At 39.6% G+C, this 24,214-nt stretch overlaps 1 protein-coding gene across 1 annotated transcript in view; it reads left to right on the forward strand.

Moving 5' to 3' along the window:
• Nucleotides 1-24,214, forward strand: part of LOC133624395 (uncharacterized) — a 111,245-nt gene that overhangs the window by 62,686 nt on the left and 24,345 nt on the right. Inside the window, exons 9-13 of the mRNA XM_061987886.2 lie at nucleotides 6,130-6,146; nucleotides 6,238-6,470; nucleotides 11,127-12,157; nucleotides 15,345-15,501; nucleotides 20,547-20,777. Coding sequence (XP_061843870.2) covers nucleotides 6,130-6,146; nucleotides 6,238-6,470; nucleotides 11,127-12,157; nucleotides 15,345-15,501; nucleotides 20,547-20,777 — 1,669 coding nt within the window. The remainder of the gene's footprint in view (nucleotides 1-6,129; nucleotides 6,147-6,237; nucleotides 6,471-11,126; nucleotides 12,158-15,344; nucleotides 15,502-20,546; nucleotides 20,778-24,214) is intronic.

A 24,214-nucleotide genomic window follows, 5' to 3' on the forward strand; every position in this document is an offset into this window, starting at 1 on the left:
CAATGCTTTACTTGCTGTGCTCGCACCTAACAAAGTGAGCGGCCTAATTCAATACAAATTAAATGCAAAACTCACAAATGGCGTGCATGGGGGCAGTGTATATTCATTCATGAAGGATTAAGATTTACTCTTAGACTATTAAATTAATAAAATGAAAACATGGCTCCGAGACCGTTTATTTATTTATCAAAAAACAAAACACATGAGTAAATCCGCGACAAAAAATATCTTATCCATCACACAATCAACTCAGAGGATATGGGCACGGCCTCAAAGGGTCAATATCCGATGAGGCAGAGAACTGCCATCAACCCAAAATATACAGAAAGGGTTTTTTGGAACAAAAAAAGGAAATTAACATTACTTTCACTTTTTCTTCAATTTTCCATGGATTTAGGTTAAAAGATGTACAATTTCAGACACCATTTATGCACCTGAGTAAAGTTGCGCCGCATTCTCGTGCTAGGTGAGAGTCCATCTTAAGTATGAAAATCTACAAACACTGAACACTGTTGCCCTCTGTGTTTTCCATCCATCCATCCATCTTCTTCCGCTTATCCGAGGTCGGGTCGCGGGGGCAGCAGCCTAAGCAGGGAAGCCCAGACTTCCCTCTCCCCAGCCACTTCGTCCAGCTCTTCCTGTGGGACCCCGAGGCGTTCCCAGGCCAGCCGAGAGACATAGTCTTCCCAACGTGTCCTGGGTCTTCCCCGCGGCCTCCTACCGGTCGACGTGCCCTAAACACCTCCCTAGGGAGGCGTTCGGGTGGCATCCTGACCAGATGCCCGAACCACCTCATCTGGCTCCTCTCCATGTGGAGGAGCAGCGGCTTTACTTTGAGCTCCTCCCGGATGGCAGAGCTTCTCACCCTATCTCTAAGGGAGAGCCCCGCCACCCGGCGGAGGAAACTCATTTGGGCCGCTTGTACCCGTGATCTTGTCCTTTCGGTCATAACCCAAAGCTCATGACCATAGGTGAGGATGGGAACGTAGATCGACCGGTAAATTGAGAGCTTTGCCTTCCGGCTCAGCTCCTTCTTCACCACAACGGATCGATACAGCGTCCGCATTACTGAAGACGCCGCACCGATCCGCCTGTCGATCTCACCATCCACTCTTCCCTCACTCGTGAACAAGACATTGTGTTTTAACATTTTGATTTCTATTTACTGTTTTAATTGGTTTCACCCTTAAAATCGTTTTTAATCATATTTATTTTATATTGTTTTTACATGTATTTTTTTTATTTTTTTTATTCAGTCATTGGTGGAGCTCAAAATAGTATTTGAATGTTGTTTTTAATATTGTTGTGCAGCACTTAGGAAACATTTTGTTGTTTAAATGTGCTATATAAATAAAGTGGATTGGATTGAATTATGCTGTAGTTAGTATAATGTAAAACTGTAAATTTAGAAAGGGAATGCTCTGTTTTTCTTTAAATACATTAACACCATCACATTTTGTTCTAATAATACTAAGTCGTTGAACCTCTTGAGACAATTTGGCATTTGTTGGGGTGGTCATCAAGTGCGATGCTAGGTACCATAACTTGCCTTCCACAATAGTTTGCCGCTTTTCTTTTCAGGTTGAAGCGCTCGTATTTTTTGGAATTTGGTGGTACTTTCCCTTCGGTAATGTATTCCAACAATTCTCTATAGGTGCTTGATTCCATGATTTAGATTGGAGTCAAAATCCGCTAATAAATTAGAAGGTGGGCTTCAAACTGGATAAAGCCAAATGTTTCAAGTACCTTGGTAAGGCGCCACCTCCTGTTAATAGTGTGAAATGCCATACATTTACACCTAATTGGCTGGGCAAAACGCCGACGGGTTTATCGGAAAATGTAACCCTAGTGCGTCCTGATTCTGGGGGTCCAAATGAGAAAAAGTGAATGGAGATGACGTTTCATTCCATGATAGCTTTTAATCCGGAAAATGTATGTGTGTGAGAGAGAATCAACAGCTCATACTATAATGAAAGTAAATCATTGATTTCCAGAATATGTGTCATTTATTAATGCTGAAATTCTGACAACGATAGTTTACGCCATTTACGCAAGCGTTCTTCTTCGCCTCCTCTTTGGGTTTGCCATTTAACCATCAAACAAACGCCATGAGAACATCGCCCCCTGGAGTCACAAATTCTGATGGGTAACAGATTTCGGTACAACACCGGCATGGTCGCGGCGGAGCTCAACTGAACTGAGAAAGGAACGAATCAGTTCATGAAGTGATTCGGTTCGGTACGTTCACTTAAAAGATTCGTTCGTTCGAACGAATCGTTCGCGAACGACACAACATTAGACAATAGTGAGTGGTGCACACTTCCTTCGCCCAGCCACAGAACAACAGAAAGTCCCTTTTAAGAGTTGCTGGTGTAACAATAAGAAGAATATATTCCACTCCTCTCTTGTACATGCGGCTAATGAGGTAATATACATTATATATTTGTATCTTATTTACCTGATCGAAGCTAACGTGCTAGCGTTAGCCAGCTAGCAGGCCTTTGTAGCAAATGCGAGCGTGTGAGGAGTGTATTTTATGTTCTCTATGACAATTATATTGACTTATTTAATACCTTAACTGTTTTTTTGCTGTATAGTACAGTCACGCTTAACATCATTAAATATTTGTTACTAGAAAGGAACGAACGTCTCGTAATTGAAGTCTGCAATAAGTCACATGGTTTAATAATAATAATAATAATACATGTTATTTGGTATAGCACTTTTCAGTGCACTCAAAGACGCTTTACAGGATAAACATTACAATTATTATTATTATTTATTACACATACATTGCATTAGTCTACTTTGTGTTGGTGCTAACTTTATTAGCAACAAATACAACGCACTTCTATTACCTTGATAACATCCATCCATCCATTTTCCTACCGCTTGTCTTTTTTTGGGGTTGCTGGAGCCTATCTCAGCTGCATTCGGGCGGGCGTATCATGGAAATTAAATCAACTGATGCTTGTTATTACGAATACACAATTGTAAGCGGTTAATGCTTATTCATTCAGACAAAAATAAATATTTGATTAAGTAAATGGTAAATATTAATAATGGCTTTAATATATTGTACACAAATTGAACACGCATCAATATTTTGTTTGTAATCGAATCATGAGGTACCCAAATATTTAAAATAAAAAAAGTGTATATATATATATATATATATTAGAAATGTCCGATAATGGCTTTTTTGCCGATATTCCGATATTGTCCAACTCTTAATTACCGATTCCGATATCAAGCGATACCGATATATACAGTCGCGGAATTAACACATTATTATGTCTAATTTTGTTGTGATGCCCCGCTGGATGCATTAAACAATGTAACAAGGTTTTCCAAAATAAATCAACTCAAGTTATGTAAAAAAGTGCCAACATGGCACTGCCATATTTATTATTGAAGTCACAAAGTGCATTATTTTTTATAACATGCCTCAAAACAGCAGCTTGGAATTTGGGTCATGCTCTCCCTGAGAGAGCATGAGGAGGTTGAGGTGGGCGGGGTTGAGGTGTGTGTGTGGTGGGGGGGGGGGGGGGGGGGGGGCTAGGGGGTAGCGGGGGTGTATATTGTAGCGTCCCGGAAGAGTTAATGCTGCAAGAGGTTCTGGGTATTTGTTCTGTTGTGTTTATGTTGCGTTACGGTGCGAATGTTCTCCCGAAATGTGTTTGTCATTCTTGTTTGGTGTGGGTTCACAGTGTGGTGCATATTTGTAAAAGTGTTAAAGTTGTTTATACGGCCACCCTCAGTGGGACCTGTATGGCTGTTGACCAAATATGGTTGCATTCACTTGTGTGTGAAAAACCGTAGATATTATGTGACTGGGCCGGCACGCAAAGGCAGTGCCTTTAAGGTTTATTGGTGCTCTGTACTTCTCCCTACGTCCGTGTACACAGCGGCCTTTTAAAAGTCATACATTTTACTTTTTGAAACCGATACCGATAATTTCCGATATTACATTTTAAAGCATTTATCGGCCGATAATATCGGCAGTCCGATATTATCAGACATCCCTAAAACTGATTCTTGTTATTACGAATACACTATTTGCACAATTATGCTTATTCAGTCAGACAAAATAAATATTTAATTAAATAAATGTTAAATATTAAAAATGGCTTTAATATACTGTACACAAAATTGAATATGCATCAATATTTTGTTTGTAATCGAAGCATGAGGTACCCAAATATTCTCAAAAAAAAAGATATATATATATATATATGCACTATATTGCCAAAAGTATTTGGCCACCTGCCTTTACTCACATATAAACTTGAAGTGCCATCCCATGGAATTGTCCAAAATGTTTTGGTATCCTGGAGCATTCAAAGTTCCTTTCACTGGAACTAAGGGGCCAAGCCCAACTCCTGAAAAACCAACCCCACACCATAATTCCTCCTCCACCAAATTTCACACTCAGCACAATGCAGTCGGAAATGTGGTGTTCTCCTGGCAACCTCCAAACCCAGACTGGGCCATCAGATTGCCAGGTGGAAAAAGTGTGATTCATCAGTCCAGAGAAGATGTCTCCACTGCTCTAGAGTCCAGGGGTGACGTGCTTTACACCACTGCATCCCACGCTTTGCATTGGACTTGCTGATGTATGGCTTAGACACAGCTGTCCGGCCATGGAAAGCCATTCCATGAAGTACGTGGGCTAATTGGAAGGTCACATGAAGTTTGGAGCTCTGTAGCAAGTGACTGTGCAGAAAATCTTTGCACTATGCTGACCTCTCTGTCAGTTTACGTGGCCTACCACTTGGTGGCTGAGTTGCTGTTGTTCCCAAACTCTTCACTTTTCTTATAATAAAGCCGACAGTTGACTTTGGAATATTTAGGAGCGAGGAAATTTCATGACTGGATTTGTTGCACAGGTGGCATCCTATGACCGTTCCATGCTGGAAATCACTGAGAGCGGCCCATTCTTTCACAAATGTTTGTAGAAACAGTCTCCATGCCTGAGTGCTTGATTTTATAAGTGATTAGGACACCTGATTGTCATCATTTGGATGGGTGGCCAAATACTTTTGGCAATATAGTGTATGTATATTCTCACGCCAGCACATTTCTTAAGGTGTGAGTGAGGTTCAACCAACATACTATCGCACGGCCACACTCGCTGCACTTCTGTTTGTTTTCTGTTGGGTTAAAAATGTTGCTTTCGCAGAAGGAAGAACGAGGAGAGGACATTGTGTGTAAAAGTAAAGCAAACTAATCACAGCTCTGCAGTCCTGGTCACCGTTGACGTGAGGTCAGACTATTTTGGAGGTGCACGTGACACGTCAAGGTTGGCTGGTAGGTTGGTAGTGGAAGGAGCGAGTTGGCGTCACTCGATGCTGCAGCACAATGAAACTTTTATACGTGCATACTGACTTAACCTCTTAAGGCCCAAGCTGTTTGTTTACATGCTTTTTTTATTCTATTTTATTTTTTTATTCATAACTGCCTTCTCTTCGGTGCAATAACCCATTCCACCAACCACCCTGTTTTTGTTTTGGTTTTTTTTCATGTATATATTCATTTCACACCATATTCATTGCACTTCTACATTTTTTATATTTTTATATATTTGCACATTGTTTTTCTAGCATGCACACATCGCACTGGATGGAATGGCCTCAATCTCGTTACCTTGCGTAATGACAATAAAGCTGATTCTGATTCTGATTCTGATTCTTTGCTATTTGGGTTTATTGGACCCGAATTAGAATAAAAACTAAGAATCATCTTTTGATATGATGTACTTAGTCCATAAGTACACAAACGTGTACTTCATGTTTAGTGACATGCTAATTCTTTTTTTTTACACTTTTTTTGTCCAAATTCCATTGTATGTTATACTCTTCTGACACCACCAGATGGCAGTATAAGTGTCCACATAAGCGGCCATAAGACCCCAATTCAGTAGTGTACACAATAGTGGAAATAAAAGGTGCTGTCCACGCATGTGGCCACTAAGCCTTTACAGTCATGACGGTATTAAAATCCAAGCAGGAGGTTTTCTATACGTTCTAAAAAGCTGTTACTTTTTATCAATAATTACTGTAAATGTAGAAAACAAGGTCATATACACAATTCATAGTAATCAATAAACTATGATTATTCCATGTGTAGAAGAACATCACCGCAAAGTCTCTCAGTCCACTTGGAAAATATTATATTTTATAGACTGAAAAAATATTTGACACATCTGAGCTGAAGTTTGTTTGTGTTGTCTTGCAGACGTCCAGCAGATGAACGCTCGTCCAGAAGAACGTGCCCTTCAGCAGCAGGAGGATCCTCAGCCCCCTACATGAAAGAGGAAGAGGAGGATCTCTGGGTTACTCAGGAGGGAGAGTGTGTTGTAGGGCAGGAGGAGGATGATGTCAGCAAGTTTCCACTGACTGTTGTCTCTGTGAAGACTGAAGAGCATGAAGACAAAGCACCTGAGTCCTCACAGCTTCATCACAGTCCAAGTAAGCACAACATCCAGATGTCATCCAATATGTATGCTACATAGTAAAAAATTGCTAGCACAAGGCGGCTAACATTACAGGTAATGGTAGTCCTCTATTGTGCCTTTAAAATCACCAACATTACTCCCTTTACTTGTAGTGACCTGTATTGGAAGCATTGTAATTGTAAGAGCTCACATCGAGGAACTACTTTTAGTCAAACGGCTCCTTGCTCGCAGAGAGGTAGACTAGCTACTGAGCTGCTGCTGCATCGCCGCTAAGTTGGTAAAAGTTTGTTGTAGAATATAAATCATGCCTCACGCTTGTATCGGCGAAGGTCGTGGCCATAGACCGAGAAGTCGGTCAAATTAGTTTCAAACCCAAAGAGGTTTCTTGACCCAAGGAGTGAGGATTATGCTCAATATATCAGCTAAACGGAGAGAACGTGTCTCGTGCTGAAAGATATAAACATCCCATCAGTCGGCATCCCGGTGAGAGCAGACATTGTACGGTAAGTGATTGATTTTTTTTATGTTATCTTGTTTAGCATTTAACAATACTGCTACATGGATAGATAGATAGTACTTTATTGATTCCTTCAGGGAAATTAAAATGATGCTTAGTGTTTCACTAAAGATGCATCTGTTTAGCAATCAGCTTCTAAAATTTGTAGCTCATCCTCCAAAATTATAATTTTCTGGATTAGGATTTGTCTCAAAGTAGTCTTTGTTGTCTCTCATGAAGTCTGTCATGATTGTTGTTGTTGTTGAAGGGAAAAGTGAAGGTTGTGATGCGCTCGGTAAAAATCAATGCTTACATCTGGTAATGCTTCAAATGACTAAAATACAGTAAATATTACATGTTGTCATTAAGGGAGTAACGATTCCTTTTAACGATTGGATTCGATTTGTAATTTGTTGTTGCCGATACGATTTATTATTCTTTGAATTTTTTTTTTCTTTAGAAGAATACAATCCGAAACGATTCAGTGAGTTGAAATTATTCAGTAACTTTTTATCAAAACAAATAAAGCAGTGTGAGTGTGAAATAAATAGAAACTGAGTTTCCTTTATTTCTGTTCATTCTTGTAAGAGAAAGTCCATGGACACACGAGGACTTTAAAAGCAAAAAAACAAAAGGATATCAATCAGAGTCCAAGGTAGGAAAACCGTTTATATATTTAGTTGATATCCGCCATTCTGTGTTTTTGTCTGATTTATAATTGTGATCAAAATTGAATCATTCGATGATTTTGAAAAGATGAAATATCAGTATCAGCATTGGTATGACCGATACTGCCCATGTAACTACTTGGTGTTGGATCCAAATTCTCAGTATCACCCAAAACTAATGCAAAGTATCAAACAGAAGAATAAGTGTTTAGTACATTTTAACGGAAGTGTAGATAGAACCATAAATTAGCAAGTAGATTAATAATAGTTTTGAGGAAATACTTCTGGAAATTGTAAAGTATTTTACTGCATATTTCAGCAACTAAATTGGTAGGCTTTGGAGCTTGTTTCCAATTGTTTTTTATTAGTAAGTATATATTAAATAATGTCAGAATAATTGTATCTAAGTTATCACAAAACTTTGTGTTTCAATGAGTTCCCGGCGAAAGGACAAAAGCTGTCTTTGTTCCTACCAAGAAGAAGGCTTGTAAAACTCCACTGTGTAGGATGGAAAGCAACATGAGGGTGTTCTGTTTCTTTGATGTATTGTAATCCACAGAAAGATTTTGTCTTGACCCGAGAACTACAAAGTGGAAAGGAAGCAGGAGCAGACTCCCCTCCAGGCAACCTTTTCTTTGAACTGTTTTAATCAAAGGCGATGGCTGTTTATGACCCCCGTCCCTTAGAAACAGCTGTTGCCATGTAATCAGGGAAAGTCCAAATAAAAGAGGAGGCCTACAATTTTTCGTCAGAGCGTGATGGAGACTGTACAAGAGTACAGCCCAGACGTTTCTCCTCAATTGAGCCAAATTAATTCTGTCTCTGTTTAATTTTTTTGCTTCTTGTCTAGTTTAATAGATGTCATCAGTGTTTGAACCTGAAAAATAATATCGCAAAATAAATTTTAGGCCATGTTAAAAAGTACCAATGATTGTCACACACACACTAGGTGTGGTGAGATTATTCCCTGCATTTGACCCATCACCCTTGATCACCCCCTGGGAGGTGAGGGGAGCAGTGGGCAGCAGCCCAGGAATATTTTTTGGTGATTTAACCCCCAATTCCAACCCTTGATGCTGAGTGCCAAGCAGGGAGGTAATGGTTCACATTTTTATAGTCTTTGGTATGACTCACGACCTACCGATCTCCCACTGGGCCATTGAGTGGGTCTATGAGTAGGATGTGGCCCATCCTTAGTAAAAAGTTCCCCCGCCGTAGCTTGTTTTTATTTTCCTGTGAGTAATGTTGTAAAGAGCAGCGTGTTTGTCTGCTACTGAGATTTCAAGACAGTTCATTCAATAAAATGTGTTAGTTAAGGTGGTGTCTCAATAGGCAATAGACTACAAACGTTGATTACATTGAACACATTGTTTATTAAAAAATAACCAAATAACAATATCTTATAATAAATACAAATATTAGAGAAATAAAGAAGCCTACAATTTTTGGTTGTTTTCAGCTCCATTGGCAGAATGGCGATATACGATATATATCTCCATATTTTTTCCGTAAAGTACAAACAAAACACAAAACAGTCCTACTTACCTGAGATACTAAGTATGTCATTATTAGTAAGTCAATACTTTGACTTAGTAATTTGAAGTTAGTTTGTCTAAATTGTCAGACGATGTCTTCTCTGATGTCTCCATCATGTCCAGAAGTCTCTTCTTTATCGGGACGTCGTCTTCTACTGCATTCAGCAACTTTGTCTCCAATGGAAGTTTTCCTTTTAGTCTGTCCTGCTTGTGGCTGTTGAGTTTTGCTTAGTGAAAAAAAATCATTTTTATAAGGATTTTTACAAAATGACATTCAACAATCATGAATACATTATTTGGGATAAAGCCACTTTAGCACAGGTGTAAGATAGTGACATGTTATTTACAACATGTCAAATGGCCCTCAACATCGTCAGGAAACAATGTGTGTCAATAAAACACTTAAAGATATTTTAATTTTGACAGAAAAAAAAAATTAATGCAACTGCAGTTTTACTTAACTCAATATTATTTATTACAAGAAACTACTCAAAGCATTTTGAATACTAGTCTATTTAAATACATGTAAAACAGCTGAACTTTAATATATGCTTGCCATCTTGACTTCTGATTCCAAAGCAAGTATTTTTGTCACACTGTTGTCAAACAATGATCATATTCAAACAAATATGATTCCACATTGTTGAAAGTGGTCATCTGAGAGCATTTGGAATTGCAGTGCAGTTCATATAAAAATGTTTTGATGCCACATCTATCTGCCTTTTAACAATATTACTTACTAGCAATGAAGTTAGCGCCCACATACCTGAAGTAGAGCTCTTCTCTCTTTCACCACAGAAGATTGTGGATTGCTCCTCTTGGAACCTTGCTGCTCTTGTACATCATTGGGCATATCTTTGTCTGTGACCAGGCTGTCAAGGGTCAATGGAGAATCTGAACTCCTGTGAGAGCTTGTGTCAATATCTGATGCTTCTATTCCAAATGGAATGGATGTAGTTGATGGAGAACCGCCCCAGATCTGCTGGCATAGTTGGAAGTACAGCAAAACAACTCTAGCGTAACCACTTCTTCCACCTGCGTCCACTGCTTGTCTGTACTTTCCACCAATCACTTTCAGTTTAGTGTCGATAGTTGTTTTTGTCATGTCCTCTTTCCGATGAGGAAATTCCTCGTACCGTTCTAAAATAGAGTAAGAATGTCACCAGACTTGGACTGGCAAGTTTCCCAGTCAGCACTTTGTTGAGTTTTGTTAACTCTAAGCTCTAAAATGATGCTTAAAAGTAGCTCTACTTCTCTGTCAGTCCACATACTGTATATAATTCTTTCTTGCCGTGACCCGCCATTTTTGCTATATGCCGCCTCCGGAAATGACGTTTTGGAGGTTTCTGATTGGCTAAAATGTTCCTAAGTCCTAGGCTACAGCGCCCCCGGTATTTTGACATGTGTATGACACTCAGTGTATGCGTTTGCTTGGGGACAGTAATGGTTTTTTAAATGCGCAGTCTTGTTAAGACCTTAGTTTAGGCGGTGGCTCTTTGTTGCTAAGGCGGCCGCCTTAGCAACAAAGCGCTGCGGGAAACCCTGATATATGTTCAGTTTAACAATCCAGTTGTGATTGATTGAATGTCCTGGGAATTATACTGGACATTCTTTTGTAATTGCCACAAAATAACGTGTAGTATTTTGTTAATTTCTTGCCAAAAATATTTTTATTTTATAGATATTTTCAAAGCAGAATATTGTCCTTAGGGCCCTCCAGCAACTCATGGGGGACCCGTAAAATCTGTGCCCCTTAAGACCTCACTGTTGGCTTTGTACGCTCATGTTACTTCTCAACTAGTCAAAATTGATGCTAATCCACCTGTTTCTTCTCCTTTGTACTGAATGTGAAAGCAAAAGTGAGTCCACAAATAACCGAATCGTAAAAGCAGAATCGAAAATGAAATCGGAATTGGTAAAATCTTATCTATTTCCATCCCAGCATGTGTTTGTCTTCTTGTGTCCTGCAGACGTCTGTGAAAAGTATCGTCCACCTGAGCAGCAGGAGGGGTCCTCCAGTATGGAGCAGAAGAGGTCACAGCACCTCCACGTGAAAGAAGAGAAGCCACAGCCCCCCCACTTTAAAGATGAAGATAAGAGACACCTCATCAGTGTGAAGAGTGAAGATGATGAGGTCAAAGGTGAGAGAGAGGCGGAGCCTCCAAGCAGCAGCTCAACACAACACATGACAACAGAAGCTGATGGAGACCACTGTGGAGGATCACAAGCAGACAAGATCTTAGCTCCACTATCAGATAGTGAGGACACAACGTCACACTCTCCTCACACTGATGATGAACACTCTAAAGATGATGCAACATGTCACACTGACAACACTCACTTCACATGTTCTCACTGTCACAAAACTTTTAAATACGATTGTCATCTGAAAGTACACATGAGAACACACACTGGAGAAAAACCTTTTTCCTGCTCAGAATGTGGTAAAAGTTTTGCACTAAATCAAAGTTTAAAAGTACACATGAGAATACACACTGGAGAAAAACCTTTTTTCTGCTCAGAATGTGGTAAAAGTTTTGTACTAAATCAAAATTTAAAAGAACACATGAGAATACACACTGGAGAAAAACCTTTTTTCTGCTCAGAATGTGGTAAAAGTTTTGTAGTAAATCAAAATTTAAAAGTACACATGAGAAGACACACTGGAGAAAAACCTTTTTCCTGCTCAGAATGTGGTAAAAGTTTTGTAGTAAATGAAAAATTAAAAGTTCACATGAGAACACACACTGGTGAAAAACCTTTTTCATGTTCAATCTGCGGTAAATATTTTACTCAAAGGCCCCATTTAAAATCACACACTAAAACACACACTAGTGAAAAACCATACTCCTGCTCAAGCTGCAACGAAAGCTTTCGTCACCTAAACACTCTTAGAGCACACATGAGAAGACACCCAGGAGAGAAAGTATTGAGTTGCAGTGTGTGTGGTGAAAGATTGTCTTCTAAGTACCAGTGTAAGAAACACAAGTGTGCTGGTGAGAACAGCAGCAGCAAATGAAGATGCAGGATTTGAAATAAACTGTCAAGACTTTAACTTTGACTTTCTAACAACATCAGCACATATAACATGTGTGACATCATTGTTGTGTGTGTAACACAATCTTGTTAATATGATTCTAACATTTATAGATTAGACACTTCAGATTAGTGCTTTTATTTCAGTCAAGTACATGAGTTAATATACACATTTGTGTACTTTAAAATGAACAGAACAATTGGACTGAAAAGGTGAGAATAAACAGTACATAAAATATGTTACATACAATAAACATTTTATGTGTAGATATTCATAATTCACTGTTATACTTATTCATAATAGTGTTTTGTATATGTTTTTTGAAATAATGATGGGTTCTATAGATGAACTCCTTTATATGATGTACATAATTGTTTTACATGTGTTCATACCTTTGCTTTTGAGTACACATAAATCCCTCTTAGTTCATATTTACTGGTTCACATGTGAAACATCTTCTGGACCACTTCTGGAAGCATATTATTATTTACTTTATACATCATTTGAACAGTTGTGTTTTATACAATTTTAAAATGTGTGACTTTATGAATCATTTGTTGGGTCTCTATAATCCATTCTATTAATTGTCTTTATTACTCTCTTTTGTAATATGAATATTGTTGTGTGATTGTTTTATATGTATGTCCCCAGACCTTTATGCAATAAACAATGTATGCTTCAACTGAAGTTGGGTACAATAAATGTAGTTAATATTTGTGGGTATGTACTTTATTCTATTTATTATCGCAGTCAATTTTTTAAAGGTTTTCTTTCTATGACTTGCATGTAGTTTCCAGCTTACTTCATCATCTAGACTAAGTCAGCCTGGAGGATGTGTGTAATGTTGAGATGTGTTGGAGATGACTTGCTTTGTTTGGATGTTGTCAACCTGTCAATTGTTCTATTTAAACATGTTGTCAGATCTCGCGAGAGAAACAAGCAACCAGCTCTATGACTTCTTCTTCTTGCTGGCAGTTTGCAGCCATGACTTGAAAGGTTCATACTGCCACCTACTGGACTGTAGAATGTAGTGTGGGCCATAGGACAGAAGGAGGAAATCCCGTTAAGAACCTGTGGAGGGCAGCAATACACCTAAGATCTTTTACTAGTCTGCTTGATTCACCTGTGAATATCAAACTAAGGGACCTTATCTTCTCATGTGCTCAAACTGAAATAGCACTGTTTACTCAAACCTGATGGTTTGCTTTCTCCCAGATGAATATGAACATGCACCAAGTGTAGAACATGATATGAGTTCATTAATACACTTCATTTTACATACTCAGGAGTTTGCACTTAACCTGCTCTCTGGATTGACCCTGGATCTCAGGAAACAGAGTGGACCGACACCAGCAGATGACATGGCACCCCAAACCATCACTGATGGTGGAAACTTTACACTAGACTTCAGGCAACGTGGATCCTGTGCCTCTCCTGTCTTCCTCCAGACTCTGGGACCTCGATTTCCAAAGGAAATGCAAAATTTGCATGGTTGGGTGATGGTTTGGGGTGCCATGTCATCTGCTGGTGTCGGTCCACTCTGTTTCCTGAGATCCAGGGTCAACGCAGCCGTCTACCAGCAAGTTTTAGAGCACTTCATGCTTCCTGCTGCTGACCTGCTCTATGGAGATGGAGATTTCAAGTTCCAACAGGACTTGGCGCCTGCACACAGCGCAAAATCTACCCGTGCCTGGTTTACGGACCATGGTATTTCTGTTCTAAATTGGCCCGCCAACTCCCCTGACCTTAGCTCCATAGAAAATCTGTGGGGTATTGTGAAAAGGAAGATGCAGAATGCCAGACCCAAAAATGCAGAAGAGTTGAAGGCCACTATCAGAGCAACCTGGGCTCTCATAACACCTGAGCAGTGCCAGAAACTCATGGACTCCATGCCACGCCGCATTAACGCAGTAATTGAGGCAAAAGGAGCTCCAACCAAGTATTGAGTATTGTACATGCTCATATTTTTCATTTTCATACTTTTCAGTTGGCCAACATTTCTAAAAATCCCTTTTTTGTATTAGCCTTAAGTAATATTCTAATTTTGTGACACACGGAATTTTGGATTTTCATTTGTTGCCACTTCAAATCATCAAAATTAAATGAAATAAACATTTGAATGCATCAGTCTGTGTGCAATGAATAAATATAATGTACAAGTTACACCTTTTGAATGCAATTACTGAAATCAAGTTTTTCAAAATATTCTAATTTACTGGCTTTTACCTGTATATATATATGTATGTGTGGGAAAAAAAAATCACAAGACTACTTCATCTCTACAGGCCTGTTTCATGAGGGGTTCTCCTGATGATTGAGGGAACCCCTCATGAAACAGGCCTGTAGAGATGAAGTAGTCTTGTGATTTTTTTCCCACACATACATATATTGCGCTCTACTACGGTATCGAGCACTATTTTTTGGATAACCTTATTAAGACATATATATATATATATATATATATATATATATATATATATATATATATATATATATATATATATATATATATATATATATATATATATATATATATATATAATGCAAAGGGAAATTTAAAAAGAACATGAAAACCTTCCACAGTTTAAAATACATTATAAAAACGATTAGCATCAAAGACAAAAGGAATATAATGAGTGTAATATTTATTTTGTTTCTTTTGTTTCTTTCCTTATGCTACTGTTGTTTCAATACATTGTTAAATATTTGAATATTTTTACAAAAATAAGTTGTATGTCTTTGTTTTGAAAATGTAAAATGGACAAGTTTATTTTTATTTTCAGAATGTTGAAAGAGTTGTACCGGGGGTGGGGGGGAAGGAGCTGGTTACTTGTTTCTCTCGCGAGATCTGGAAAAGAGCTGGTTATTTATTTCTCTCGCGAGATCTGACAAGACTGCGCGCGAACCAAACAGGGCGAGAATAAAGCAAGATGGCGTCTGACGGTGAAGACGTTATTGCAGTCGTCACAGTTCAGTGTTCTTAATCTGTGCGTCCATGTACACATATATGTCCTTTATTACACTCTATTAAATAGAGTAACATCGTTAATAACTGTTTGCATCCGGTTACATTAGTCTGAGCGCACTTCTCGAGCTAGCTTAGCTTGCTAGTTAGCTTAGCTTGTTAGCTGCTAACAAAGAGAGATGAAAACACATCGCTAAGCAGAGATCAAGTGTGAGTGTAAAGTGTTGTGATTGTGTGAAAATGTGCGAAAGAACCATAGCAGAGTACGAGGAGGAACTTTGTCCAACAAAAGAGGAGAAGGAGCGACAACATGAAAAACATCAAGTTGTGTTACACACAACAGGTTTGTTTACTTCTTACTCTCACATCTTTACTAACTTTATATTTATTATTAACACTTTTCTTCAATAGATTGTCTATAGGAAGATGAATTGTCATGTGAGGATGTTCAGACACACAATATTTATGAGAGGTTGATGTTCCTCTCAGTTTGTAACAAAGTGTATCAACATCAATCAATCAATCAATGTTTATTTATATAGCCCTAAATCACAAGTGTCTCAAAGGGCTGCACAAGCCACAACGACATCCTCGGTATAGCCCACATAAGGGCAAGGAAAAACTCACCCCAGTGGGACGTCGATGTGAATGACTATGAGAAACCTTGGAGAGGACCGCATATGTGGGTAAACCCCCCCCCTCTAGGGAGACCGAATGCAATGGATGTCGAGTGGGTCTAACATAATATTGTGAGAGTCCAGTCCATAGTGGATCCAGCATAACAGTAAGAGTCCAGTCCACAGTGGGATCAGCAGGAAACCATCCCGAGCGGAGACGGGTCAGCAGCGCAGAGATGTTCCCAACCAATATACAGGCGAGCGGTCCACCCCGGGTCCCGACCCCGGACAGCCAGCACCCCATCCATGGCCACCGGATCTGTGTGTCTTCCCCTCCACAAGGGATAGGGGGAGCAGAGGAGAAAAGAAAAGAAACGGCAGATCAACTGGTCTAAAAAAAGGGGGGCTATTCAAAGGCTAGAGTATACAAATGAGTTTTGAGATGGGACTTAAATGTTTCTACTGAGGTAGCATCTCTAATTGTTACCGGGAGGGCATTCCATAGTGCTGGAGCCCGAATAGAAAACGCTCTACAGCCCGCAGACTTTTTTTGGGCTCTGGGAATCACTAATAAGCCGGAGTTCTTTGAACGCAGATTTCTTGCCGGGACATATGGTACAATGCAATCGACAAGATAGGACGGAGCTAAACCGTGTAGTATTTTATACGTAAGTAGTAAAACCTTAAAGTCGCATCTTAAGTGCACAGGAAGCCAGTGCAGGTGAGCCAGTATAGGCGTAATATGATCAAACTTTCTTGTTCTTGTCAAAAGTCTAGCAGCCGCATTTTGTACCAACTGTAATCTTTTAAAGCTAGACATAGGGAGACCCCAAAATAATACGTTACAGTAATCGAGACGAGACGTAACGAACGCATGAATAATGATCTCAGCGTCGCTAGTGGACAAAATGGAACAAATTTTAGCGATATTACGGAGATGAAAGAAGGCCGTTTTAGTAACACTCTTAATGTGTGACTCAAAGGAGAGAGTTGGGTGGAAGATAATACCCAGATTCTTTACTGAGTCGCTTTGTGTAATTGTTTGGTTGTCAAATGTTAAGGTGGTATTATCAAATAAATGTCGGTGTTTAGCAGGACCGATAATCAGCATTTCCGTTTTCTTAGTGTTGAGTTGCAAGAAGTTAGCGGACATCCATTGTTTAATTTCATTAAGACACGCCTCCAGCTGACTACAATCCGGCGTGTTGGTCAGCTTTAGGGGCATGTAGAGTTGGGTGTCATCATCATAACAATGAAAGCTAACACCGTATTTGCGTATGATGTCGCCTAGCGGCAGCATGTAAATACTAAAGAGTGCAGGGCCAAGAACCGAACCTTGGGGGACTCCGCACGTTACCTTAACATAGTCCGAGGTCACATTGTTATGGGAGACGCATTGCATCCTGTCAGTAAGATAGGAGTTAAACCACGACAAGGCTAAGTCTGACATACCAATACGTGTTTTGATACGCTCTAATAAAATATTATGATGGACGGTATGGAAAGCAGCGCTAAGATCAAGAAGCAGCAACATAGATGACGCATCAGAATCCATCGTTAGCAGTAGATCATTAGTCATTTTTGCGAGGAGTGTCTCCGTAGAGTGATTTTCCCTGAAACCGGATTGAAAAGGTTCACAGAGATTGTTAGACACCAAGTGTTCATTTAGCTGCTGTGCGACAATTTTTTCGAGGATTTTCGAGATAAACGGAAGGTGGGACACCGGCCGGTAGTTTACCATGAGGTCAGGATCGAGGTTAGGTCTTTTGAGCAAAGGATGAATAACCGCTTTTTTGAATGCTAGTGGAACAGTGCCAGAGGAGAGTGATAAGTTTATAATATTTAGCACTGATGGACCTAATAATACAAAAAGCTCCTTAATAAGTTTCCCAGGAAATGGGTCAAGTAAACATGTTGTTTGTTTTGTCCCATTGACACATCTTAACAATTCCTCTAATGTTATTTCATCAAAGAGAGAGAAACTATTTTGGAGGGCGGTATCCTTCGTAGATACAGTCGTATCTGTGTTAATAGAACCCAGTTGTAGCTGCGATGCATTGTCTTTAATCTCCTTTCTAATGAGTTCAATTTTCTTATTAAAGAAATTCATAAAATCATCTGCTGAGTGGGTGGAGCTACTGGGAGGAGTCCCTTGTTGGGTTAGCGATGCTACTGTACTAAACAAAAATTTCGGATCATTTTTGTTGAGGTGGATGAGATTTGAGTAATATTTAGCTTTAGCTAGGGTAAGCATGTGTTTATAAGTTGTTAAACTATCACTCCATGCTTGATGGAAAACCTCAAGTTTAGTAGCGCGCCATTTGCGTTCCAGCTTTCTACATGATAATTTATGGGCTCTAGTTTCTTCTGTAAACCATGGGGTGCGCCTTTTAGGGGCTCTTTTAAGCTTTAGCGGTGCTATACTATCAATGGTGTCGCGCAGGGCGTCGTTAAAGTTGTTAGTGAGGTTATCAATAGAGCCGACATAGTTTGGGAATGGTGCCATTACCGAAGGCAGTAGGCCAGCAAGAGTCATCGTTGTGGCAGCATTAATGTTGCGGCTGCTATAGTAGTTATTATTATTAGTTTGTTGACAATGAGTCAGAACTTCGAATTTTATAAGGTAATGATCGGACATTACTTTAGTATACGGGAGTATCGTAACTTTGGAGGTGGTGACACCCCTGACCAGCACTAGATCTATCGTATTTCCGTTGCGATGCGTAGGTTCATTTATTATTTGTGTAAGACCACAGCTATCAATTATAGTCTGGAGCGCCATGCACTGAGGGTCCGATGGGGTATTCATATGGATATTAAAGTCCCCCATTATGATTATATTGTCGGCGTGCGTCACTAAATCAGCAACGAACTCTGAAAATTCACTGATGAAGTCCGAATTGGGTCCTGGGGGGCGGTAGATAACAGCCAGGTGGAGAGGCAGCGGTGTGACAAACCTCATAGTAAGCATCTCAAACGAGTTATATTTATTATTTAGGTTCGGGGTAAGATTAAAGTTTTTATTGTGGATGAGTGCAACTCCCCCACCCCTTTTAATGGGACGGGCAATATGCGCTCCCGCATAGCCAGGAGGAGACGCCTCACCCAGCGCAAAGAAATCGTCTGGTTTGAGCCAGGTCTCGGCGAGACCAATAACGTCAAGATTATTGTCTCTAATGACCTCATTAACTAATAACGTTTTGGAAGATAATGATCTTATGTTTAAGAAGCCCATATTATAGGTAGTGGGCTGTTTTGAGGAGTTTTTGTTGAAATTATCCGTAGTAGCAATATTAATAATGTTGTGTTTATTATGTGTAGTGCAATTTAAATAATTTCGACCATATCTAGGAATTGATATGACGGGAATTTTCCGATTGTTTGCTTGATGTTGTGATAAACCGAACGCATCATAACTTGCCACCTCAGTAGAGTGCATGTCTACTTCTGACACAGAAAAAACATTTTTTGAGTTGTGTATTGTTCTAAAATAGTTGCTATGTGTGCAGGTATTATCCAGCCTGGCGCTGGCTAGTTCTATTTTAACTAACTTCTCACCCGGACTAGCGCTTCTTTGAGGATTAGCCTTTCGCTTTGTTGTTAGCCCCGCTCGGCATCCCCGCTTCTGCTTCCGCTCACACCGCTTACGTGTCTTCCGTTGACGGTCCACGCTGGTACTTAACTCCGCTGCTTTGGAGGCCGCTGGATGTAGCCAGCGAAGAATCCCCATGCTAGCGAGGAGGTCGAAAGTACCCGCATCTTTCAGCCTATAACGGCCCGATCTATCCACATCCAGAATCGTCTGTCGGTCGTATCTGATCACGAAGTGTCCACGCTGTGAGCCAGCCATGAAATAGACAGAATTGACGGGTATTTTTGCCAAATCGCTCTACACTTCCAAGAGCGTCTGCAAGCCGCTGCCATCAGGGCGCCGCCATCTTGCCATCATATGTTTACACAAAACTCACACAGTCACCGGGGGAATATTCCAGAGAGCAGGTTAAGTGCAAACTCCTGAGTATATAAATAAGAAAGGTAAGACAAAGTCAGAGTCAGTTACCATGGTAACTGACGCTGTAAACCTAGCCTGCTAGCTGGCAGGTTTGACAAGTTATTTATGTGTGTAAAAGCTATACTGACCTGTTATTTCCTTCATATTGGTGCAGCCATTAACCTACTACAACACCTGCTACATCCACCTACTCAGTGGCCTAGTGGTTAGAGTGTCCGCCCTGAGATGGGTAGCTTGTGTCATACCAAAGACTATAAAAATGGGACCCATCACCTCCCTGCTTGGCACTCAGCATCAATAGTTGGAATTGGGGGTTAAATCACCGTAAAAATGATTCCCGGGCGTGGCCACCGCTGCTGCTCACTGCTCCCCTCACCTCCCAGGGGGTGATCAAGGTTAATGGGTCAAATACAGAGAACAATCTGGCCACACCTAGTGTGTGTGTGACAATCATTGGTACTTTAACTTTTTAATGTGGCAGTGATTGTGGAAAAAACAAAGCCTGATCTAAAGATGACATCTTGATCTCATACCATCTCAAACCAATTGGCCGTTCATTATTAAGTGAAATGTCTTAAAGTCGCTTAAATTTGTCTTTAACCAAGCAACACTATGTTTTATCCAGTTACTCAATTAATCGAAAACATTTTAGTACAACACTTGATTAATAACATTTTCAATAGCCACAGCCCTATATTTCATGTATGATTTAATATTTAGCATGTAGGAGTTAAAATGTGTTTTGTTTGTGTCCTGTAGACATCCATCAGCTGATTGGACACCAAGAAGAATGTCTCCCTCATCTGCAGGGGTACAGTTTCACTTCAGAGGATCCACAGCCCTCACACATGAAAGAGGAAGAGGAGGGAGAGTGTCCTGTAGGGCAGGAGGAGGATGATGTCAGCAAGTTTCCACTGACTGTTGTCTCTGTGAAGACTGAAGAGCATGAAGACAAAGCACCTGAGTCCTCACAGCTTCATCACAGTCCAAGTAAGCACAACATCCACATATCATCTAATACAATGTTTGTGACACATGTTCATCCGGGGGCCACATTTATGACTAAAGATGGAGATATACTTGCTTTTTAACACCACCATTTAAAAATGAATGCTCATCAATCATCAACAGTGTAATTGCTGGGGTGTAACCATGTGACCTAGAGGCCGTCCTCCTTACCTCACGTGGTCAAATGAAGGCAAACATTCAATATGGCTACTGTTTATTTACCTTTAGCAGCACATATGTCAGCATATTTCAAAGGTTTAGTGGTGAAGATTAGGGATGTATACCAAGTACCATTTTTTTAGTACTAGTTCCTAATTATGTCGTCCATGAGGACCGTGAAGATTCTGGACTAACGACACAACTATTTGTATTTTTAATTCTAGTTGACTGACGTAACTATGACACGTTGTCACATTGAGTTCAGCTGCCGCTGCTACACATTAAAATCAGCTTTGAATAATGACAAATAAGGAAGCAACCACACGCAAAAGTGTGATGTGTGTATTGTTGACAAGAAGATGACATAACTGCATTTCACCTTGCACTGCACACATAGTTGACTTCTTTAAGACTTCAAATAAACAGCTGGTTTTTTTTTTGTAGTTTTTTTTCTTTATTTAACCAGGTAAAAATCCCATTGAGATCAAAGATCTCTTTTCCAAGGGAGACCTGGCCAAGAGGGCTGCAGCAAGGTTACATTAAAAACAGTAAGCAACACATTAAACATGACATTTACAACATTAAAACTTGCTGACATAACACATGTGCATACAGACAAGGTAGACTACAATCCTTTCACAGAAGCTTTAAACTCATGTCATGTAACAAGGGTTTGAAGTTGAATATTGGATTGTAGGTTATTCCAAGCCTTCGCTGCTGAAAACCTAAATGCTTTCTTGCCCAGTTCAGTTCTTACTTTGGGGACGACAAATTGCAGAACATTCATTGAACGAAGATTGTGACTTCCTTGTTTCTTTGTAAAAATACAAGACAGATAAGATGGGGTGATACCCAGAATGGTTTTGTAGATGAACACATACCAATGATTGAGGCGTCAAGCACATAAAGATGTCCAGTTAATTATTAAGTATAACACACAATGGTGAGTAAGTTAACCATTGAGTATAACACACAATGGTGAGTAAGTTAACCATTGAGTATAACACACAATGGTGAGTAAGTTAACCATTGAGTATAACAGACAATGGTGACTAAGTTGGTGATGAATCTCAGTGCCCCGTGGTACACACTATCCAGCTTGTGGAGACAACCAGCAGTAGCATTCATGTACAACACATCTCCATAGTCAATAACAGGTAAAAAGGTTGTTTCCACCAATTTCTGTTTCACAGTAAAAGAAAAGCAAGACTTGTTTCTATAATAAAATCCCAGTAAAAGTTTCAGTTTTTTTTTACAACATACTGAATGTGCTCCTTAAAACTCAAGTGGTCATCAATTAAAAATCCTAAATATTTAAAAGCAGATACTAACACAATTTGTTGCCCATTTCTTGTTCAAATGTTCTCACACAGTGATGATCTTACAGTTTTTGATGTGGTAAAGAACATACACTTTGTTTTCTCTGCATTTAAAAGCAGTTGAAGATAGCAAAGTTGTTCTTGTACTCTGTCAAATGCTTGTTGTAGATATTTAAAGGTCTCAGCAGGAGTGGGTGCTGTGCAGTATATGACAGTATCATCAGCGTAGGAATGGAAAGTTGAGTTCGGAATATTCTGTCCAAGATTATTAATTATTAATTAATAATGGGCCCAACACAGAACCTTGAGGGATACCCTTTTCCACTTGCAGTACGTCCGAGAAGGAACCCTCTATCTGAACAGCCTGAGTTCTACTTGTGAGGTCATTTGCAAACCATCCTACTGCTTGCTGAGAAAAACCAATAGCTGAAAGACGTTTGATTAAAATGACATGATCAACAGTATCAAATGCCTTTGAAAAGTCAATAAAGAGGAGGAGACAGCACTGCTTCTTGTCAAGAGCTTCAGTTACATCATTTATAAACTTCATAGCAGCAGTAACAGTACTGGGATTTCTGCCAAAACCAGACTGAAATGATGACAGAATAAAGTTGGTGTCCAAAAAGTATTTTATCTGTTCACTGATAAGGGATTCAAGCACTTTTGCCAGAACAGAGAGTTTAGAGATTGGTCTGTAATTATTTAGATTACTCGGGTCACCTCCTTTTAATAGGGGGATTACAAGGGCAGATTTCCAATTCAAGGGGATTTCATTTGAAATTAGAGTAAGGTTAAAAATGTGAGTCAGTGGTCCAGCTATAATTTCAGCTGCCAACTTTAGGAAGAGCGGCTCCAACTTATCTGAGCCAGCTGGTTTTCTAGGTTTAAGTTGTTGTAGAGCCCTCACGACCTCTGTTGTGGTAAAGGGCGTAAAGTTAAAAACCTGGGTATTTTCAACGGTTCTTTCCGGAGTTAGCGGAACTTCAGTAGAGTTGTCCGAATTATAGAGAAAACCAGAGGAAATAAAATGATTATTATAATGACTACCCATTTCTCTTCTGTCACTTACTCTGAAACCATCAACAAGTATACTCGGTGGGAGATTGACTGAATTACAGCAGGCGGACAAAGATTTAATGATTTTCCAAAACTTCTTTGTGTGTTTGAGGTTTTCAGTTGTTGTGGAGGATTAAAATTCTGATTTGACTTTGCGAAGGAGAGAGGTAAATTGATTTCTTAATTGTCTAAAATTCAACCAATCTGCTTCTAACCCTGACTTGCGTGCCCTGGCCCAAGCAGCATTACGCTCATGCAATACATCTGACAGGTCCGATGTAAACCACTGATTGTCACATCCTTTAACCCTACATTTTCTAAAAGGGGCATGTTTGTTCAGTATACTCAAGCAGTTTTCGTGAAAATATTTCCAAGCCAGTTCAACATTATCAAAAAGAGCAATTCTATCCCAATTAAAAAGATGCAAGTCATGTAAAAAAGCTTGCGTCTCGAATAATTTCATATTATGTTTTTCAAGGAGACAAGGCTTGCTTTTAGGAATCCTTGTGTCTCGCACTACTGCAATCACACAATGATCACTCACATCATTAGGGAAAACACCAGATGCAACACATTTAAAGGGCATATTTGTTAGAATTAAGTCAATGAGTGTAGCTTTTTGAGGGCATTTAGAATTAGGTCTTGTAGCTGAGTTAATTAATTGTGTTAAATTTAGAGATTCACACTGTGCTTTCAAAGAGTCAGACACAGATGTGAGCCAGTCCCAGTTCAAATCACTATTTCCTTGTATTTCAGTTGAGACAGAAGTTTCACAAGAGTAGATAGGGAATGACTAGGGGCAGATGGAGGCCTATAACACCCCACTACCATAATGTGGTGATTTCTAGCTAATTAAAGTTCAAGTGCTAACAGTTCAAGTTCTTT

This window comes from Nerophis lumbriciformis, linkage group LG27, assembly GCF_033978685.3.
Source record: "Nerophis lumbriciformis linkage group LG27, RoL_Nlum_v2.1, whole genome shotgun sequence".
In the NCBI taxonomy this organism is placed as follows: domain Eukaryota; kingdom Metazoa; phylum Chordata; class Actinopteri; order Syngnathiformes; family Syngnathidae; genus Nerophis; species Nerophis lumbriciformis.